Genomic DNA, 15,491 nt, shown 5'->3' with positions numbered 1-15,491 from the left:
TATTTAAGTGTCTAGTCGTTCTAGCGCTTTCGCACTAATTGGGGACACTTTTCGCTCACGCGCACTACCACTACATTTAATATTCTATGCACACAACGCTCAACTCACATGTTGATATTTATGGAGGGAGGAAACCGGAGAACCCGGAGGAAAACCCTCGTAGCATAGGAGAGAACAACACATCAAACTAACAAACTCAATTCACATGTGGCGACCGCAGGGCTCGAACCAGCGACCCGACCCGTTGGACTCACAGCGATGAAAGACGACGCGTTAGCCGCGAACGCCACCCATAACATAACATAACAGTGTTAATAATTGGAAATGTCGACAGTACAAAGTTAGTAGGTTAGGAAATCGCACGATCTCGAGTACAATTCGGAATTTATATGTACGAGTGATGTTTTGAAAGTTTTCAAAATTTGAGAACTTTCAAAACATCGCGAGTATCCATAAATTAAATTCCGAATTGTACGAGAACATTGTGCGATTTTTTGTTTATAATACACTCAACAAAACTGAGCAACTTTACAGAGTACAATTTGGGATTTAATTGTACTCCTTTTGTCCGCTCAGAATCGAGTAATTTTGTTTAGTGTATTATAAAGTGTAAAACTGCCTAAGGGTAAGATTACGCTTTTTTATCCATTTTCACGCGATAAGCGATATCCTTATTGCTTAAAGGAAATACGTGCAGCGAAGAGAGCCAAGACAAACACGTACATCGTAAAACAGACATCTTTATATTCGAACTAGTATATTTCTGATCATTTAAAAAAAAGCATATTATAATTGAATCCATGAATGATTTTAGCATTTCCTTTCCCAAGTGCTTGGCCTCTCATAAGCTATTTTCGACACAGAGTATGTTACATCATTCTGGTCTAGTTTGGATACGAATCCACTATATTGCTCGTTATGCGTTTCATCTTGTTTGTACCCAGCCTAGACCAGAATGCATCTTGCTAATTAAATTTAGAAAATGCCTTTGGATCAGTCTCTGTTTGCGCAAGGACATATAATTTTGCAAGCGCATTGTAGTGGGGAAAAAGACTCGTTATTTTGAGTTTAAAAAAGGAAAGAAAAATATCTTAAAACACGCGGGAAATTACGCATGAATTAAACGCAAGACGATTTTGAGGCGCGCTAATCTTGTTTGTAAAAACATTACTCATCGTTTTCCACCCCTCAAAATGAATAAAAGAAAAAAGGAAAAAAAGACGCAAATCGAATATTTTTAATCGTAACAGGTGTCGCTAAATCTTTCTCACAACGGCTTTATTGGTAATTTTTCTTTAGTCGCTTATCTAGCCGAACACCTCACGACGAAATATCGATCAGCTAATAAGCGAAACGATAAGATATCGATTTGTTGACGAACGATTTTCGAAGTAAATTTTTTCGCGGGCTGTGCAAAATATAACGACCGAAAACAAGGAATATTCAAGAACATACGAAGGTAGATAGTTTGTACACACACAAACACACACACTACGAGTATTATATTTATGAAGAAATTCGTATATTTCTCAAAATTTGAAGCATCACTGAAAAACAAAGTGATATTTTAAATACATTCATTCACTCGAGTAAGATATATAAACCATTTTTAAAATGACTTTTGGAATTTTCTGTGTTGGGATTCGTAAAACCTAACACACCCAACTTTTCAAAAAAAGGGATAGCAATAATCAATCCATCCTTGACCATGCGGTAATTATCACAAACGAATACAAGAAATTATTTCAAACAATTTGGAAATCTATTGAAATGGGTAAATATTTGGTAATAGTGTTAAATTTGTTTTTAAATCTTTTTAAAACTTGTTAAAACTTGTTTGTCTGTTGACTCGGTATGTCTGTCTGTCTGTTTATCCTGCAAATGGGAAGAACTACCACCCGAGTTTAAAGGGGGTTAAAGGTAGACGTCTGTCTGTATAATACTCAATCGTCTTGTCTGAAGCTCTGTTCATTAGTCAAAAGAAAAGGTTCAAGCTTCTTTTCTGCTGTCTATTCGTCTGTCAGTCATTTGTCTGTCTGTCCTGTTCCTTGACTGTCAGCTGTCTGTCTGTCTGCTTGTTTGTTTGTCTGTCAGCAGTCTTTCTGTCTGTCTCTGTGCCTGTGAACGTCTGTCAGCCATTTGTCTGTCTGTCCGTCTGCTTGTTTGTTCGTGTCAACAGTCTGTCTGCCTGTCTCTTTGCCTGTGCACGTCTGTCAGCCATTTGTCTGTCTGTCTGTCTGCCTGTAAGTCTCGCAAATCATGTAACATATGTCTTATTTTCCCGCCATTTTGTTGAGAGCACTGCCAGCTTTGAACCACCCAATCTGTGGTTCGTTCATGGTGTGGTTGAGAGAGATCTTGGTCACTGAACCATTCTTGTGCTTAATGTGACACTCCACTGGCTATAAAAAAACACACACATACAAAATTAATGAAGGATATCGAATGAAAGAATGAATAGGAAAGGAAAGAAGAAAGGAAAGAAGCGAGAAGAACATGAGTCATGGATAATGGAAGTATGAAAGGGAGAAGAGAAAAGTGGAAGGAAGGGATGAAGGAAAGGAGAGGAGAAGTAAAGGAAGAAGGGAGAAAGGACCAGAGAGGCTGAAAAGGACAAGCGTAAGGAAAGAGGCAAGAACTAAGAAAGGAAGAAAAAATGCATAGATATTAGAGTTACACTCCATCCCAGAGGGAGGGGAGGGGAGGGAGGGAGGGAGGGAGGGATGGATGGATGGATGAAGAAACTGAAGAAAAAGAAAGCAAGATGGCAAGAAATTAGGCAGGAAGACAGAAAGGTCAGGTCAGCTTTCTGAGAGAGAGTAAAGCAAAGATAAAGAATTTTTGACTTAAGAAACTAATTTAAAAGCTGATGACTTTGCAAACAAAGGAGGGAATGAGTAAACAAACAAGTATATTTACCTTTCCAGGCGCCAGGTTTTTTAATCCTACTAGAGAAATCTTGTCATCAGGTTGGATCTTGTCGTAGTCAGATGGATCAGAGAACATCAAAGGCAACATACCTTGGAGAGTGAGCATACAAAATGAATCAGCAACACCTTTTCGGAATTGTCAAGTGGTTGGTAATCAGAGGTTTATTTTATTTATTAGCATCCCATATCACCATATTGAAAATAGGGTCCTGAAGGGAAGGGGGGGATTCTAATCCTAGAGGTTTATTTTATTTATTAGTATCCCCTATTGCCATATTGAGAATAGGGCTCTAAAGGGAGGGGGGGGAGTGTCCTAATCCTATTTCCCAGCCCGCATTTTGACCAAATCCCATAGTTCCAGCCTATGTTTTGCTCAAACTCCCACTTTTTGATTGCTTTTTTTTTCGTTTGTGAATCTCATTCCCAGTGTATAAAATCCCATTTTCCCAGCCCAAAAAATGCGAATCCTAGCTCACATTATACCCCATCAGGACCCTCTAAATAAGTTCCAAGTACAAGCTAAGTATGGCAGGGAATTGGCAACAATGTTAGCTAATTACCGTGGTAAAAGTAAAAGAAATTGAATGTGACTGGGGGGAAAATCATCAGGAAAGAAAACCCAAAGAAAAAGGTTTGAAAACAAATAAATAAAAAATAAGAACGTTTACTGATGAACTTACCTTGCTTTTTCAAATTAGTTTCTGAAAAAAAAATAAATTATACGAAATCATATGTGTGAGTACATTTAACATATAACGTTTGAGTTTTAGCTCCCTGTTTTGCCAGATTCCTTGACGGAACAAAAAAAAGTAACATTTCCAAAAAAATTTGCTGGATGCTTCATCTTGAATCTCTTGTCCTACCCTGGCTCTCTCACACCAGTACTCCTTAGTCGTATGTTTTATTATCAAGAGAGCCTCCGGAACCTGGCTTCATTTTGGATTATTACACATGTCCAACCCAGAAAATAGGTCTATGATAGTTTGCTGCCACAGGTATCCAAATACACAATACCTACCATGGATACGAGCGAAGCTCTTCACGATGATTGCTCTTCCACCAAGATGTCTTGGTTCCAATGCAGCATGTTCTCTGCTGCTTCCCTCTCCGTAGTTCTCATCACCAATGGCACACCACTTCACGCCACTTGCCTGGACAATGATAATGGTATTGAATAAGATAGTAGAGCTAGATGATGATGCTGATGATGATGATGATGGTGGTGGGGATAGACTGATGGTTAAAGGTGATGATATGGTGGTGACAGTAATGTTGAATAATGATGATGATGATGATAGTGAAGATGATAATAATGGTAGTTATTTTGAGAGATGATGATGATGATAATAATGCAGGAGAAGGTGAAGACAATGATGTTGATAGTAGTAGTGTAGTGATGTTGAGTGATGATGATAGCAATGATGATGATGATGATAATGCAGGAGATGGTGAAGATGATGATGTTGATGTAGTAGTGAAAGTGATGTTGAGAGATGATGATGGCAATGATGATGATGCTGATAATGCTGGAGATGGTGGTAGTAGTGGCAGTGATCATGATGATTGTGGTGATGGTTGTGATAGATATTGATGATGATGATAATGTTGATAATGATGATGTTGTTGATAATGATGGTGACGATTATGTTGGTAATGACAGTATGTTGATGATGATGATAATGTTGTTAATGATGGTGATGATAATGATGATGATGATTTTGATAATGATGATAAAGTTGATAATGATGGTGATGATAATGATGATGATGATAATGTTGATAATGATGATGATTTTGATAATGATGATAAAGTTGTTAATGATGGTGATGATGATGATTTTGATAATGATAAAGTTGATAATGACGGTGATGATGATGATGATGATGATGATAAAGTTGATAATGATGATAATGATGGTGATGATAATGATGATGATGATGATGATAATGTTGATAATGATGGTGATGATGATAATGTGGATCATGATGATGATAATGACGACAATGACAGTATACAAAGAATCATTTGGCCATCATCTACCTTATGTTTTCACTACACTACAGGGGTTGCATAACATCACTTATCCCATTCTACCTTATAGTGTCTTGCTGTATCAGGTACAGTGCCATATTCACCAGTCAACTGGTTCTTGATTTGATTGGCTTTGTCATTTTCAATATTAATGGCCCTAATATGACAAGACAACAACTCTTAGGTTAACTAAATAATTAGAACCAGATGTCATTGATCTCTAACTCATGCATATGCCTAAGATGTCAGGATGATTCTTTTGTTTTTATGTCCTTTGGGAACCAAAGGAAAGCAAAAGACATCCCTAGCACAAGGCTTCTACCTTCTCGTGTAAATGGCCTCCAAAAGCAACATATATCATAGAGGATTTGCACCATCACATGATGGCAGCCATGACAAGAGGCACAACAATTGAGTCTTTTTCCCCTGGGAAACTGATAAGTCTTTCTTATATAATCAAGTTAGACCAGAGTCAATTGATGTTCCTGCTTCCTGTCATGGCTGCCATCACGTGATGGTGCAAAGCCTCTTTACAATATGTAGTCACTACCTCCCACACCTTTTACGGTAAGAACACCTTGTGATAACTATTCTCGTTCAAATTCAATGCTTACCCAATGAACATGTTGTTAGATATGTTGTCTAGATGTCCTCGGTACTTTAACCATGGACCAGCAGCACTAGAAGATGATCATCACATCATTAATCAATCACAACATATACAACAATCACTAGTACAGTGCACCAAAAAAACTTGTATTTTACAAACATTTCTCAGGTAAAAGACTCTTCCATAAGGCTTGCTCCACATGCACTACCACTACATTTACTTTACAATGCCCAACTCACACGTTGATTTTTACATGTCATAGGAAAGAAAACCAGAAACCCTAGAGAAAAACCCTTGTGGCATGTGAAGAAACAACACAGCAAACAAACTCAACTCACATTTTTACGCAGAGAGGAAAACCGGTGACCTTATGCTTGAATTTCACTGTACATTGAAGTGAGACAGCACCATAGAAACGCAAGCCAGCCATGGCCATATAAATATGTGATTATTACATTTAAGCAAAAAGTCTAATAAAACATATTCTTACCTGATGTGGTCAGTGGTACACTTTCCTTTGATCTGTCAGGAAAAACAAGATCTAACATTACTGACAACATTTTATTGATACATAGATCTATAACAGTGTGTGTCATATTGTAACTATGCATGTAAAATCAACTAAAATGACAATGGCCATTTCCAACATATAAACCTGTGGTCCTCTATTTAAGGTCTCTGAATGAGATTGGGCTGCAGTTTTATATGGTTATTCATGCCACAGCGAAGGTCTAAACATTAGTAGATAATCTCCAAGCAATGGCATTACTTATACTCAGATAATTTAAGACCCTGAGTGTTGGTCCAGCTAGGGTTTGAATCCACAGCCTCCCACACAACACAAAATGTGCCCGACCGAGTATACAGGGATGTGAAAGTAACATGCTTACCTTTATGAGAATGGTCATGTCTTCAAGATCATTACCATCCCAAGTGTCAAAGGCAGTCAACAGCTGAAGTCGATTACTGGTTAAAGAATAAATAAAGGAAAAGTGTTATAACCTTGCAACAGCTTTAGGGCTGATCCGAGTCAAGCCACAGCTAACTTATAGATAAATGTTCAAATGCAAGGGTGAGGTTTTGCATTAGAATTCAAGACCAAGCACCTACATCAAACAATGGATTTAGGGTGTGGTTGATTTTTAAATGAAATTCAAAACAAGTTTGGCTTTGCCAAGGGAAGAGATATGGAGAAACCAGAAACTCATGGATAGTACTAACAATACTGTACCTGCTTGGGCTGACATTGACTTGCAGTGATGAACCATCTTCTGGAGGTCCCTATAGTGCAATATCAAAAAAAACAGTTTAACTACCACTTCATGTCTTTGGGGTAATTTTTTAAAGTACCTTTTCTAAGATAGCAAACATGGTGCATTGTGGACTAGCCTGGGTACAAACATCTTATGGTGTTGCTATTTTTAATTTAAATAAAGTTATTATTCTTATTATAGTCAGAACAATACTATTGAGGATTATTACTTTACCTGATATGTGTCCTCACCAGGGTCGAATCCCTACAAAAAATAAAAACGAGGTTAGGTTCAACCGATGATTAAAGACCAAGGTTGCCCTCCCCCTCCCTTACCCCACCCCTACGCCACCTTCACCCCACCCTACCCCTCCCTGACCCCATTCCACATGTAATGTATATCTGGTCTCTACTGTACCTTAGTAGGGAGCTCGTCACCAAATGGACTGTCCAGCTTGAACTGCTTACCTGCAATATGATACAAACTGGATTGAGTAATATATACAGTAGGAGTGTGGAGAATAATAAGCAATTTACAGGGCCGGGTTGTTCAAAGCTGGATTAACACTAATCCAGGATTAACTCTATAGGTCTTATTAAGAGTTAACCCAGGATTAGCACTAATGGGGCTTTGAAAAACTGGGCCCAGGATTATAATCACAAAATGGACAAGATGGTTGTAACACTAGATTACACTAGATACCTGGCACAGCACAGCACACAGTATGGCACAGCACATGGCACAGCACACAGCACACAGCACATGGCACAGCACAGCACACAGTACACAGTACACAGTATGGCACAGCACACAGTACACAGTATGGCACAGCACACAGTACACAGTATGGCACAGCACATGGCGCACAGTATGGCACAGCACATGGCACAGCACAGCACAGCACACAGTATGGCACAGCACACAGTACACAGTATGGCACAGCACATGGCACAGCACACAGTACACAGTATGGCACAGCACATGGCACAGTACACAGTACACAGTATGGCACAGCACATGGCACAGCACACAGTACATGGCACAGCACACAGCACACAGTATGGCACAGCACATGGCACAGCACACCACACGGCACAACAAAGAACTGCACATACAGCGCAGTACTGCAGTGCACATCCCACCACGAGTCATTTCCATGTACTATTACTATTTTTATTAACTATTTATTTTTGATTAACTAACCATCTTTTCCAGTCAGGGTATCTGTCTCTGGATTAAAATCAAGAGAGCCAGCAATGGAAAGAGCTGTTACAATCTGGAAGTAATTGATAATTAAGGATTAATGACAGCATGATCAATCAGTATCTTAATGTCCAGGTGATTATTACAAACCTCAGGTGATGCAATAAAAGCATGGGTCTCAGGGTTAGCATCATTACGGCCTGTGAAATTTCTGTTGTAAGATGTGACAATAGTGTTTTTTTCTCCCTTTTTAATGTCCTGCCTGAAAATAGAGTATTGATTCATTACTGCAATTTTCATAAACATGCGAACTCTGTGTCTGTAAATGATGATAGTGATGTCATAAATGATGATGGTCATGATCATGAAGATGGTGATAATGAAGATGATGGTGGTGATAATGATGATACATGATTATGATGGTGATGCATGATGATGTTGATGTTAATGATGCATGATGAAGGCGATGATCATGATCATGAAGATGATGATAATGAAGATGATGGTGGTGATAATGATGATACATGATTATGATGGTGATGCATGATGGTATTGATGTTAATGATGATGCATGATGAAGGCGATGGTCATGATCATGAAGAAGATGATGATGATAATGAAGATGATGATGGCGATGATGTTGATGTTGATGATGATGATGCATGATGGTGATGATCATGGTCATGAAGATAATGACTACAATGACAATAGCACATAACACAATGCTGTTTGTTAGCTGCAGTGGATCTGAGTGATAATTAATAATTAGCAAACATCAATCACATACCTGTTCCATAGTCCAATACAAGGACCACATGCACTAGCGAGAACTGTACCACCAAACTCTTGCAGAGTATTTGCCTACGAAAAATACGATCCTCGATTATTCAACTTTAATAAAACATTACACTGCAATGCTTTTAGTCTTTATACTTACGATGCTATCTCGTTCAATGGTTGCTCTTATCTGCTCTGATCCTGGTGTTACAGTAAAAAGTGATCTGAAAAAAACAATCAACAATTATATAATCAATAAATAATTATTAAGATTAATAAAAGTATAGTAAATAATGAATATGAATTATCAAGGAAAATACTATGGCCAATAAATCAAGCAGAAGATGATTTAACAGAACAAATTTCCATCATGGCATGGTTGTGCTGTGCAATGGCATAAGAATGCTGTACACGAAAGTTGTTTTTGGGAGAAGAGAGATGACAGGCCAAACTCAAAGCCTAGATACAGCTATGGCCCATTGGTAAAGGACTACAGTTTATTTCTCATTACTCAAATAACATACTTAGCCTTTAGTCCATTTTCCATTGCCTTTTTTGCAATGCTTGCTGCTCTTGTCATGTCTTCATAGCTGCTGTTAGTACAACTACCAATGAGTCCTGTATAATAAAAGCAAAATTAACAAGATATATAATTTTGTTCTTATACTAGGCAATGTTGGTAATAGTAATGAATGCAACTCCAGAATCAGTAATACATGACACATTACTGACACTACTGACAACCTACCGCGCCCCTACTCATGAAATAACAACACCTACTGACACCCTAACATAACCCTACTGACACCTTACCAACATCCTACCATCTCTCTGCTGACACCCTAAAACATTCTACTGACACCCTACCATCACCCTACTGACACCTTACCAACAACCTACTGACCACCTATCAACACCCTACCAACACCCTACTGACACCCTACCAACACCCTACTGACACCCTACCAACACCCTACTGACACCCTACCAACATCCTACTGACACCCTACCAACACCCTACTGACACCCTACTGACACCCTACCAACACCCTACTGACACCCTACCAACATCCTACAGACACCCTACCAACCCACTATTGACACCCTACCAGCATCTAACTAACACCTTACCAACACCCTACTGACACCCTACTAACATCCTACCAACAACCTACTAGCATCCTACTGACACCCCACCAACATTCTTCCAATGTAGGTTTCTCATTTTTTTACTTTTAGCAGCATTGTTTCTAGTAACATATTGCAATTTCACTGCAAAATAAGTTGCATAAAAAATCTGCCTTGTACAGCATATCTAAACCTTTACAAGTCTGTTGCCGCAACAGTTTCAAGAAGTAGAGGAAAAATTTATAAATTTTTTAAAGATATTAAAATGAAGAATTTTTTGTCTTACCAACTTGGATGTCCATTGGCCATCCCTTTTCCTTTGCAACAGCTCCCAATTTTGAAATAGGATGGGCAAGATCAGGTGTAAATGGGCCATTAACGTGGGGTTCCAGTTCACTGAGATTGATCTCAATAACCTGGTCATAATCTGCACCCTCGTCAGCCTTTAAGAGGTGTTTATACTGGTTGGCAAGACTAGCTACTTGATCTCTGCCTGTGGCTTTGAGGTATGTCTCCATGCGATGGTTGTATGGAAAGACTGAGGTAGTTGCTCCGATCTCGGCACCCATGTTGCAAATGGTCCCCATACCTGGAGAAGCAGACAGAATCATTATTTATTCAATCATAAAGTAATCATGGTCATCATTTCCTACTTTCACAAGGAACTCCCTCAGACTTTCGTTGCCCACTGAGAGCCATTGTCAGGGAAACATTGAAACTTGTTTTTGTTCACATGATATCCTCTTGCCCAATCATCATCATCATCATCATGATAATCATAATCATCATCATTTTGAACCCTTATTTTCTCACCTGTACAAGATATAGAGTCCACCCCAGGTCCAAAGTACTCCACAATGGCTCCTGTTCCACCCTTGACGGTAAGAATACCAGCCACCTTGAGAATCACATCTAAGCATAACATATAACAAACAGATCAGAATTCTCTTATCATGGGAAGGAAGAGACAAACTATATAGCACTCTGCAGCTGACATTTGCTCATAAAATATACCATCATTCTATCTATTGGATTTATATGGGTTATTTGATATATTTCTTTGAATAAATGCCATCATTTAAGATAAAGTAATGGCTACATTTATAGTTAACATAACATATGTTAGATTTATATGCAGTTATATTACCCTTCGGAGATGTCCAGCCTTTGAGTTCTCCTGTGAGCTTGACACCTATAACCTGGACAAGTAAATGAGTAAATAAATCTTAATACTGTCTAGTCCCTGCTACCACAGTGGAGTAGGATAGGAAGTTTTTAGGGGATAGGCAGATTTACTCTCTTCTTTGCATGGGATTCTAAAACTACTGACAGAGTGGCAAAGTGGGATCAGCATCACATTTCATGCATTGATACATATTTCTAAAATTCACTCGTCACATAAATCCCACCAAGTACTCACAGTGGTGTATTTATCCTGATATCACAAACATTAAAGTGTCATTTATTCATTTTCTTGTGTCAACAAAGTTTTTTTATAAGACTTCTGAAATATGAATGAACAACTTGTAGCAATAATATTGGTACCTTTGGGCATTTCAGCTCCCACGGCATGTTGGCCATAACATCAACTGCGTCAGCACCACCCACACCAACACATACTCCTCCAAGACCACCTGAAATCAAATGCATCTGTCTATCAAACATCTAAAATCTTTCTTACAACTGAAAGATATACCCTTCTTAAGGCCGGTTTAGACGGTACGATTTTTGCCTACAACTATCGTATACAACACGCTCACGTCTGTCGTAGGTGAGTTGTAGGCTTGATTTACACGCTACGACTCGAGTTGTAGGATGGCGCGAGCGTGTTGTATACGATAGTTGTAGGCGAAATCGTATCGTCTAAACCGGCCTTTAGACCATCCCCACCCTTTGGAAATTCCCCCTCCATAGGAGGGATGGGTATTTTCATGGAATTACACAATATACCCTCCTCAGACCCTCCCCACCCCTTAGAAATTCCAATTCCCCTTCATAGGGGTGGTATGGATATTTTCATGGAACTACACAATATACCCTCCTCAGACCTTCCCCACCCCTGGGAAATTTCAATTCCCATTCATGGGGGGAGGTATGGATATTTTCAGGAACTACACAATATACCCTCCCCTACACCGTGGAAATTCCATTTCCCCTCCATGTGGCATGTCTTCTCATGAATACATACCTCCATTGGGTGTGTGACTGTCTGTACCAATAAGCATCACACCAGGAAAAGCATAGTTTTCCAGAACAATCTGATGGATGATACCACTTCCTGGCTTCCAGAACCCAACACCATACTTGGCAGAAGCACTAGCCAGGAAGTCATAGACCTCTTGGTTTATATCTTTAGCCACCTTGAGATCTTCAGCACCTCCAACCTTAGCTTCTATGAAATGGTCACAGTGGATTGTAGAGGGAACTGCAACCTAAAACATCAAAAAAAAAACTTAATAAAAACCCTTACTTTTTATTTAACCCTGAAACAACATCTGGGCTGACCTAAGTCATGGCATGGCTAACTCACAGATCCTACCCTGAAACAACCTCTGGGCTGATCTAAGTCAGGGCATGGCTAACTCACAGATCAAACCCTGAAACAACCTCTGGGCTGATCAAAGTCAGGGCATGGCTAACTCACAGAACAAATTTCAATTTAGCATGTTTGGTTTTGCAGAGTGAGGAGAACCAAACAAATATTTGAAATTCACATGTGATGTCCACAAGTCCAGGAATCAAACTTCAGACCAAGAATTTAATCATACTATTTTTGCATTTGGAATTTAGTGTACCTTTGGTAAGCCACTGGATATAAACTGCAGCATAGCCATCTGTGAAATACAAAACAACCAATAGATTAGAATTTATGCTGGTAAAAAATCCTTTTGCTTTGTTCTCAGAGGACTTACCGTACATAATTTCAAAAAAAAATCCAACTTTCTATGTCTTAAATCTAAGGTGCTTAGCCTATGAGCAGCCTACTTTGTACCTGAGCTGTGGCATCCTGCATAGCAACTCTGTCAGGTCTGAGTTTAAGATAAGATTCTCCATGTACAATATCCTGAAACAAAATAAGTATACATCAGTCTTAAGGATAGATGATATTCCACTCAATCTCATTCAATAATTGATTATTTATGAGTGAATAGATTAGAATAAAACACAAATAACAACAGTTAATAAATCTAAAATGAAAAAGATAAAAACTAAAAGACTTTACCTGTTCTTTTGGGTTATCGAGATGGGAATAGACAATCTTTTCTGCCAGGGTTAATGGCTTGTTTAATCTGATTTATAAGAAATGACCAATAAAAATATAAGAAAAGATAGGAAAATATAAACTAATCGATAGCTGATAAGTGCTTCTTAAACCAAAGAAAGAAATTTTACCTCTCTTTAACAACTTTCAAGTTCTCATCTAGCCTTTCATATGGGATATAACAATTAGATTCAAACTTGCTCATGGATACCTATAGATATACCATAGAAGAAAAAATATCAACAAAATTTTATCCATCCATTTTATCAATGTGATAAAGTTATAAACACCAAGCAAGCAGTTTTGGTATGAAAAGGAAATGATATGGCATATTCATAGCTGTACTCTAGCCAGTCCATATCTTACCATAGTCCTACCAAAGCCCGGTGTTTGGATGAATTACCAAAATACACTGGAGAGCCAATTCAATGTTAAAGCATGTTGTACCAAGTATGTCAATGTGAGGTAGTTGATTACAGGGCTAAAAATAGTGGCTGATCAATAGCTGGACATGATGGCAGTCAAGCGAGACTGGTCTATGAGGTATTTGGCCAGACAACTGTGAATGCTGACATTATATGTGACCAGCCATTTATTTTAGCAATGGGATTGAACCTATGTCCTACGGCATTAAGGGATGAACCAATAGGTGATTGAGGGGAAGGAGGGGGGAGGGGGAGAAGGGGTTGCGTGAATCTCAATATAGAGCAAACATATAAAAAATTATGTGCAGGGATTGTTACAAAATATATATCTATCGTGCAACATAAATTCCTGAACCCCCCCCCCCCCCAGTTATCTAATTGGGGATTCCTAAGGACAAGTGCTCAACCAGCTAAGCCAATTGGAGAGAGTGAAATAATTAACCCTGTAAGAGACTTTACTGTTACTTTTGGGCAAGACTGGCAAAAAAAAACTTATCATCTCAAATGCACCACCACAAGTACAGCAATGGTGCATCGAAGCATCTCAACGCGGTTGAACTGAAAGCATGTGAAGGTGCCTCTGACAGTCATGATACAGTCTATATATGCATGACGCTGGAGCACAGCTCTAGCAGTATTTTGTTATTTTTCAAATCAGTTCAGGATTACCTTTTGCCATAATGCTGATGATGCTGAGAAGTATCGCACTGAGTGCACTGTTCTCAATGATGTTAGCACCTGTAAGACGAGAGAACGACAGCCTTAAGAAGGGTTCATAAGATAAAAAATAAACATGAAAGGTATTGAAGTCAGTACAAAATTAATAAGAATGGACAAAAATTGTATTTTTTGTATCAAGCAGAAATTTCATTAATTATTCAAGAGAAAATGGCATAAACCTAATTCCACATCAAATATACCAAAATATAGCAATTTTTACAACCCACAATTCCACTTTTTAAGCTCTTGAGCATGCGCTTAGAACAATAGCACAGAACTCTTGATGCATGTTTAATGCATGCAACACGTTAGTAGAACATATTGTGCATGACTGTAAAATGGCATGGCATACAGCAACATATCTTGACAGAGACAGTGCTCATTGAGCATATCATCTGTTTTCCGCAGTTGTACAAAATTTGCTATAAAGCTTCTTCCCCAAAGGCTCAATGCAATGGCTGTAGCCAAGAATCAAACACAGGTCTGTTGACCCAGAATCTTAATCCTCTTCCCCATAGAGAGGGCCCCTTATACACACTAAAATAACATATCTGAAAATGTTATTATGATAGTACCACGGTTGACTATTACACCACTCTGTAAATCGTCTTTTCCTATATTAATATCTCATTGCATATTCAGATTCAGTGATTTTTCGATTAAAAATTGATAATCGTACAATTTATAAACCAAGAAAAATACCGATTCACGTGTAACAAAGATAGGTCTGTGCTTGTGTTGGGCCGGTTTTTAAAACAAATACAGTATATCTTAGCAAACAAAGGAATAACTCTTCTATGTGAGCAGTTATTGGTATATATTAATTAAAGTACGATAGAATTAGCGCTTTTATTTTGAAATTATTAAATCAAAATTTATATTGATAGTAAAAATATTTAACACGAACGTTGTTGTGGCCGACTACTCCACTCGTCACCTTCAACGGCTCCGCTTGAACTTAAATAGCCTCAAAATTAACATTTCATACATTTGAGACAAATTTAAGATACGTATTTACCTGTCTGGAGAAAAAACGCTGCATTATTGTTGTTTTTTCAGTGAAAAAAAGCCCTAAAATTTCATGAATGAGACAAACTTTGTTTGCAAGTCCTTCCTGCAGAACGCTAATGCGCATGTCTAGGATTCACCGCT

General features: G+C 38.4%; 1 protein-coding gene across 1 annotated transcript; it reads right to left on the bottom strand.

The window, feature by feature from the left end:
• Nucleotides 1-1,222: 1,222 nt before the first annotated feature.
• Nucleotides 1,223-15,460, bottom strand: LOC116305965 (aconitate hydratase, mitochondrial). Its single transcript, XM_031715976.2, has 27 exons — nucleotides 15,358-15,460; nucleotides 14,289-14,357; nucleotides 13,326-13,405; nucleotides 13,156-13,222; nucleotides 12,925-12,996; nucleotides 12,728-12,766; nucleotides 12,121-12,364; nucleotides 11,478-11,566; nucleotides 11,080-11,131; nucleotides 10,746-10,844; nucleotides 10,219-10,521; nucleotides 9,329-9,422; nucleotides 8,965-9,028; nucleotides 8,815-8,888; nucleotides 8,178-8,289; nucleotides 8,028-8,100; nucleotides 7,242-7,291; nucleotides 7,059-7,088; nucleotides 6,803-6,852; nucleotides 6,462-6,537; nucleotides 6,062-6,093; nucleotides 5,576-5,641; nucleotides 5,025-5,118; nucleotides 3,949-4,081; nucleotides 3,611-3,631; nucleotides 2,920-3,020; nucleotides 1,223-2,402 (listed from the first exon to the last, which is right to left on the bottom strand). The coding sequence occupies exons 1-27, from the start codon at nucleotides 15,379-15,381 to the stop codon at nucleotides 2,274-2,276; spliced, it is 2,337 nt and encodes a 778-aa protein (XP_031571836.1). The 5' UTR covers nucleotides 15,382-15,460; the 3' UTR covers nucleotides 1,223-2,273.
• Nucleotides 15,461-15,491: the final 31 nt, after the last annotated feature.

This window comes from Actinia tenebrosa, unplaced genomic scaffold (assembly GCF_029948245.1).
Source record: "Actinia tenebrosa isolate PJP-AT-01 unplaced genomic scaffold, QUT_ActTen_1.0 PGA_scaffold4__44_contigs__length_22323623, whole genome shotgun sequence".
NCBI lineage: Eukaryota > Metazoa > Cnidaria > Anthozoa > Actiniaria > Actiniidae > Actinia > Actinia tenebrosa.
Note: the sequence above shows the minus strand (reverse complement) of the source record. Positions and strands in the feature narration are given on the sequence as shown.